The sequence below is a fragment of the Lucilia sericata genome, unplaced genomic scaffold (assembly GCF_015586225.1).
Source record: "Lucilia sericata isolate MDLA Ls3-8-SP2 unplaced genomic scaffold, ASM1558622v1 Contig002058F_arrow, whole genome shotgun sequence".
Lineage (NCBI taxonomy): Eukaryota > Metazoa > Arthropoda > Insecta > Diptera > Calliphoridae > Lucilia > Lucilia sericata.
This window is the reverse complement of record NW_023995916.1, coordinates 1,593-8,475: the sequence shown is the minus strand read 5'-3', so window position 1 is coordinate 8,475 and position 6,883 is coordinate 1,593. Positions and strand designations below refer to the sequence as shown.

At 33.6% G+C, this 6,883-nt stretch overlaps 1 protein-coding gene across 1 annotated transcript; it reads right to left on the bottom strand.

The window, feature by feature from the left end:
- Window positions 1–1,479: 1,479 nt before the first annotated feature.
- On the bottom strand, window positions 1,480–6,614 carry LOC119613311 (probable phospholipid-transporting ATPase IF; the record flags this gene model as incomplete). The annotated part of the gene is given in 12 exon segments (XM_037969322.1): window positions 1,480–1,736; window positions 1,798–2,124; window positions 2,243–2,487; window positions 2,489–3,010; window positions 3,012–3,037; window positions 3,876–3,992; window positions 3,995–4,066; window positions 4,069–4,317; window positions 4,353–4,455; window positions 5,200–5,614; window positions 5,672–6,341; window positions 6,407–6,614. Coding segments are annotated over 12 exon segments (3,135 nt in total), but the record flags the coding sequence as incomplete, so codon positions are not given.
- Between the last annotated feature and the right edge of the window lie 269 nt (window positions 6,615–6,883).

The window sequence follows — 6,883 nt, the reverse complement described above, 5'->3', positions numbered from 1 at the left end:
TCTAGTTCAGTTCTAGTTCAGTTCTAGTTCAGTTCTAGTTCAGTTCTAGTTCAGTTCTAGTTCAGTTCTAGTTCAGTTCTAGTTCAGTTCTAGTTCAGTTCTAGTTCAGTTCTAGTTCAGGTTCTAGTTCAGTTCTAGTTCTAGTCAGTTCTAGTTCAGTTCTAGTTCAGTTCTAGTTCAGTTCTAGTTCAGTTCTAGTTCAGTTCTAGTTCAGTTCTAGTTCAGTTCTAGTTCAGTTCTAGTTCAGTTCTAGTTCAGTTCTAGTTCAGTTCTAGTTCAGTTCTAGTTCAGTTCTAGTTCAGTTCTAGTTCAGTTCTAGTTCAGTTCTAGTTCAGTTCTAGTTCAGTTCTAGTTCAGTTCTAGTTCAGTTCTAGTTCAGTTCTAGTTCAGTTCTAGTTCAGTTCTAGTTCAGTTCTAGTTCAGTTCTAGTTCAGTTCTAGTTCAGTTCTAGTTCAGTTCTAGTTCAGTTCTAGTTCAGTTCTAGTTCAGTTCTAGTTCAGTTCTAGTTCAGTTTCTAGTTCAGTTCTAGTTCAGTTCTAGTTCAGTTCTAGTTCAGTTCTAGTTCAGTTCTAGTTCAGTTCTAGTTCAGTTCTAGTTCAGTTCTAGTTCAGTTCTAGTTCAGTTCTAGTTCAGTTCTAGTTCAGTTCTAGTTCAGTTCTAGTTCAGTTCTAGTTTTCAGTTCTAGTTCAGTTCTAGTTCAGTTCTAGTTCAGTTCTAGTTCAGTTCTAGTTCAGTTCTAGTTGTTCTAGTTCAGTTCTAGTTCAGTTCTAGTTCAGTTCTAGTTTCAGTTCTTCTAGTTCAGTTCTAGTTCAGTTCTAGTTCAGTTCTAGTTCAGTTCGTTCAGTTCTAGTTCAGTTCTAGTTCAGTTCTAGTTCATTTCTAGTTCAGTTCTAGTTCAGTTCTAGTTCAGTTCTAGTTCTGTTCTAGTTCAGTTCTAGTTCAGTTCTAGTTCAGTTCTAGTTCTAGTTCTAGTTCTAGTTCGTCTAGTTCAGTCTAGTTCAGTTCTAGTTCAGTTCTTGTTCTGTTCTAGTTCAGTTCTAGTTCAGTTCTAGTTCAGTTCTAGTTCAGTTCTGGTTCAGTTCTAGTTCAGTTCTAGTCCATTCTAGTCCATTCTAGTTCAGTACTAGTTCAGTACTAGTTCGGTTCTAGTTCAGTTTAAGATCTAGTCCATTTATAGTTAAGCTCTAATAAAGTTCTTATTGCGCTCTACTTATTCAATATTATTCAGAATTATTTTTACGACTTTAAAATTCCCAAAAAGCAACAGTTTGCTTCGAATAAATAAACTCCACATAAAATTAAATAAACAAAAAATGTGCAATCGATAAGATTACACAAATTCTACAAATAATTATCAATAACTACTGATTATTGTTGCTGCAACATGTTGATAAATAAAGGAAATGTTGCAAAACATATTTATTTAATTTTTTTTTCTCAAAATAAGTGTAAAAGATAAGAAAAGTAAATACTTATAAAAGGTTCGATATTTATTTTTAACACTTTACTAAAAATACAAGAAATTATTTCATTAAAAAACAAAAGACCTTGTCACTCAAACACCCCTGACATTTATATCGGTTTTCTTGGAATGGCTTTGAGCAAAAATTGCACGAATAACTTTCAACGTATAATCGGGTACCAAACAAGCAGCAGCGGTTACTATAGTAAATAACCAGGCCGGTAGGGAGCAGAATAAACGATTATAAGCATGGAATAAACCGGGATTATTGGGACTGGAAAATATTTGTATTTTATATAATGGAAAAATGTATCATTTTATTTAATTCTACTTACAAATCTATAAAATTATAAATCACGGTACTGACAATGAATCCTAGGAACGAGGCCACTATGATGATTATATAAACATAACTCAGATAGTTTGATTCCAGTAGTAATTTCAAATTACCGACTACAACTACCAATTGTATTAAGAGTGAACCAAATATATAAAATTCAGCAGTTTGTCCATTATTTAGTATGACATTATTGAGGGTTAAGAAGAAATAGGCAAAATAAAAGACAATTATCGAATGAAAAGCTCCATTGAGAATCCATCGTAAAAATACGGACCAGCGTACTTGACGATTTTGACAGTTTTTCTTGTAGAGTTCAGGCTTGCTGGAAGGAAGGAAATAATTCAATAAATATTAAATCTATCAGTGTATCAGTGACTGAAAGTAGTTATTAAACGGGGTTTCAATACTATCAGCTAGAATTACAAATCTTTCCAACTTACCTCAACAACAACTCTTCCGTATATGGTTTCTCACTTATGGCCAAGAAAGTAAAACTAAAGGAAATATAAATCACATCAAACAGCCACAAATATAAGAAGTGATAAACCGATGTTGATGAATACAAATCATACAACTGGAACATTACCATAATTCCGGTAATCAAAATATTCTTATAGCAATAGAATAAAACCAAAAACGATAAACGGGCTGTATTATAATGGCCGTGAACTAGCAGTAAACGTTTGCAACATAAAAAATTTCGCTATAGAAAAATCGGAACATCTAGCAGCCTGTAAACCCTCTTTGCCCATAATACCTATACCCACATCGGCCTCTTGAATCATGGACACATCATTGGCACCATCGCCTACGGCAGCGGTTAAGTAACCTTTTTCTTTCTTAATTAAAGAGACTACTTCGGATTTTTGTAGAGGACTTAGACGGCAACATAAAACCGCCGAACATTTTAAAGCCATTTCCCGGAATACATTGGGGGCTTGCTTTAAAGCCACAGACAAACTATTACCATCCATTATTAAGGCTATATTGGATTTATCTTTTATATTCTCCAATGAATTTAGAAATTCCTGTTTGGTTTGACACTCTAACATAGAGTACCTATATGAATCGGGGGTTATGTGACCACAAGCTAAAGCTATGTTGACAGCAGTTTCAACTTTATCTCCGGTTAAAACCCATATTTTAATACCAGCCTTTTGTAGAGACCACAATGTTTCAGTTACTTGATACTGCAGGGCATCCTCTACTTGCAGTGGCTCCTAGTAACTCAAGATCTATTCACAAAAGTCAAACATTTAAAGATCTTAAAGCGATTATTTTATTTTTATACCCACCATCAAAAAAGATGGGGGGTATATTGATTTGTCATTCCGTTTGTAACACACTCGAAATATTGGTCATAGACCCACAAAAGTATATATATTCTTGGTCCTCATTAAATTCTAACACGATCTAAGCCATGTCTGTCCGTCCGTCTGTCTGTCTGTCTGTCCGTCTGTTGAAAGCACGATAGAGTCCGAATGGAAAGAGCTAGAGGATTTGAAGTTTCACATAAATATTTCTTATAGGTAAGGTTTGTTTGGTATTGAAAATGGGCAATATCGGTCCTCGTTTTCGGATAGCCCCCATACAAGTGGCACCTCGAAAATCAGCTTTAAACAGCCATAACTTGTTTAAAAATACGAATATAGCGATGAAATTCGACATAAGTAAGTTTCTAATGATCCAAAATCACTATGCAAAATTTTATGAGGATCGGTAAATAATTGACCCTACCCTCATATAAGGTCCCCCTTCAAAAAATGACTTTATCGCTCATTACTGGCTTAAAAATACTAGTATATAGATGAAATTCGACATAAGTAAGTTTCATATGAGTCAAAATCTATCTAAAAACTTTTATGAGGATCGACCCATAATTGACCCTACCCCCCTATATAAGGTCCCCTTCAGAAAATTACTTTAACGCTTATAACTGGCCTAAAAATACGAGTATATAGATGAAATTCGACATAAGTAAGTTTCATTCGAGTCAAACGAGGTTTGATGGTGGGTATATACGATTCGGCATAGCCGAATATAACACTCTTACTTGTTCATCCCTATACCTACCACATTCTATAGTTTTATAACAATTGTCCATTAACTCTTTCCTCTTATCGAAAGCCAGCTGTGCCTGCCTTAGATCATTAATAAATTCTTCATATTCCTCCTCGGGTATAAATCTTTAGCTATAGCTAATGTTCTTAAACCCTGTAGGGCGAATTCTGTTATATGTTGATCGGTTATTGAAATTAAATCCTTTGACTTTTCTCACACAACTCAAAGATCACATTTTCAGCTCCTTTTGTATATAACCATTTACGCTCCATTCCATCCGATATTATAACACTCATACGTTTACGTTCCGAAGTAAATTCAAAAGTGTGTAGACGTTTGAACTCTACAATTTCGGAATTTTCGGGGTCTTTAGAACTTAAAATGTTTAATTTGATAAGATCATTATCATCGTCTAGATAATGAAGTCCTAAATTGTAACATGCTTCCAAAAGTGCTTTTTTCATCGGGACTTGAGGCCTGATATGGGGCTGCTTGTATGACTGGTACTATTGTCGTCTATTTCACTGGGAGTTTGTGCAATTTGTACGGTATGACAAAGTCCAAGAGCTTTGAAGAATTCCAATTGAGGGTTCTACAAATAATATAAAGATGTCGTATTAGAATGCATATAATTAATGCTCGGTTAGAGACTGTTAGATCAACTGGATCATTTGTGAACGTTATAAGCAATCTTTACTGAATGACAAAATTTAGACCTTATAGTTTTTTCAAGTCTGTGAATCCTTTTCTTACAAACCTAATGAATGGATGTGAAATTATCATCCAAAGTGAAAGTAGTTTTCCGAAACTCTAAGATCCTTCTGAAATGGAAGGAGTTCTATTATTTCTCAAATCAAAACGGATAATATTCTAAAAAAGATAATGATTTGCAGATCTTTCTCTCCTCTCACGTTTATATTAGATCATTTCTCTAATCAGTTAACCCAATTGTCTTATTCTTTATTATACGGAATTAGAAAAAGGCTCCACATTTCTCATTATCATTAAACTGACTTGGTCCAAAGGGACTAACGATATCTATGTTTGAATTTAAAAAAATTCAACTTTTGCAATCTATCCCAGTTCTAATTCTGATATCCTTTATTTATTATATTCAGATCGTGCATCTTCGTTTAAAGCCTCATTCATCTTATACAATTCCCTTATTCTCAATCTATCAGAATCGAACTGACATGAAATTTCAGACAGAGACCCTTTAGTAATCCGTAACAGAGGGTATAACATAACGCTTGTGCTAACCCTGCGAGAAGCTGATCTTTCGTACAGATTGAGTTAAAGAATATTTTTCCCCATTTTCTAATCCGTTCATACTCACATCATCTGATACATCCATTTCCCAACGGACAGCCGTTTCTTGATCTACCAAATAACCATTACGATACATGTATTTTCTACCATCTATGGAACACTGCTGGAAAACCATTTCATTCTTTGTCAAAGTGCCCGTCTTATCCGAAAATAAAATATTTATTTGACCTAAATCTTCATTTAAATTTGAAGAATTAACCACAGCTCTCTGATCAGTTTCGGCATCATATAATTGCAAATCCTGCTGTATAAAGAAGGCATTGAATATTCGATAAAGTTCAATATTCATATACATCGATATAGGAACCATATAGTTGAAAAGTATCAGAAATGCCAAGAAATCTTCAATTATAGTGATTTCATTAACACGTATAGGAGGACCCAGATAATCCATTAGGGGAACTACATTAATTTCTTCATATCTGAAATTAATAGACATATTAGATGGAAGTTATAATAGGTTTGAAATATTTTTTTACCTCCCCAACATATACAAGATGATACAAGCCACTATCATTATAACCACCAAAAATATTAGAAATTTATTAATATAAATCTCACTGGAGGCAGATTTATTACCGGTATAACGGCTATTCAATTGTAATTTTGTGGACATGCCCGTGTAAACAGCACAGCCTATAACTTTATCGGTATTTTTTATTTTCGAGCCTCTGAGTAAAAGATTTTCCTCAGATAAGGGTATTACCGAATTACTTGCATTTAACTCAATTTTACCCAAAAATGAATAAAGATCGGCTTTGGGACTTTCACATTCTATTATACCAACATTATTAATATGGTCTATACTATTTGTCAGAAGACCTCTGGGTACCATTAAAGTTTTCAAATTAGTTTCACCATCTAAATTGGCAGTGGTTACATGACATTTGCCATTAACATCGGTGGAATGTAATAAAACCACATCACAGGGTACATCACCATCTTTGCTGATAACAACTAAATCACCCGGACATATAAAACGAGATTCTATATATTGCTCTTGACCATTACGATATACCGTCACCGTGGAATAATTCACCAAATTATCATTTTTATAACGTTGAAAATCATCATAGGCTTCTTTAGCTCCGGTAACAATCATTACAAATAGTAGAGGTATTAAGGAGACCAAAGGTGAAATAGTACTGTCTGAGAGGATAGAGGACAAAATTTTATATAAGGAATTGTTTATGTATATGATTTTAATTACTCACTTACGAAAAATGATATTATAGTAACCGCTAGAAAATAGAAATACACGGCTCTTCGGAATTGATCATAGAAATTTATGGGCAGGAATGTTAACAGAGTATATTTGGTAGTTTTGATGCGATTTAATTGTGGCGATTTCTTTTTACTTTTGTTGTCATTACTTCCGATTGTAATGCGAAGATTTTCGCTACTTTTACTGCTGCTGGAACCCTGAAATGAAACAACAAATTATACAAAATTCGATGCTTGATTTTTTCTATATACAAATAACATACCATTATTAATTATTAAAATTTTTTTATATTCCCGAAAACCTTTCACTTTGCACTTAATAATTTATAGCATTTTATCCGTTAAGCTTGCGTTTAGTAGTATTAACCAGTTCAATACAAAGTTAAATACTATTTATTTTTATGGTCTTCCTACTGTAAAATGGTCTCAAAATTTACGATAATGTTGGACATACTAATTGGGGGGCA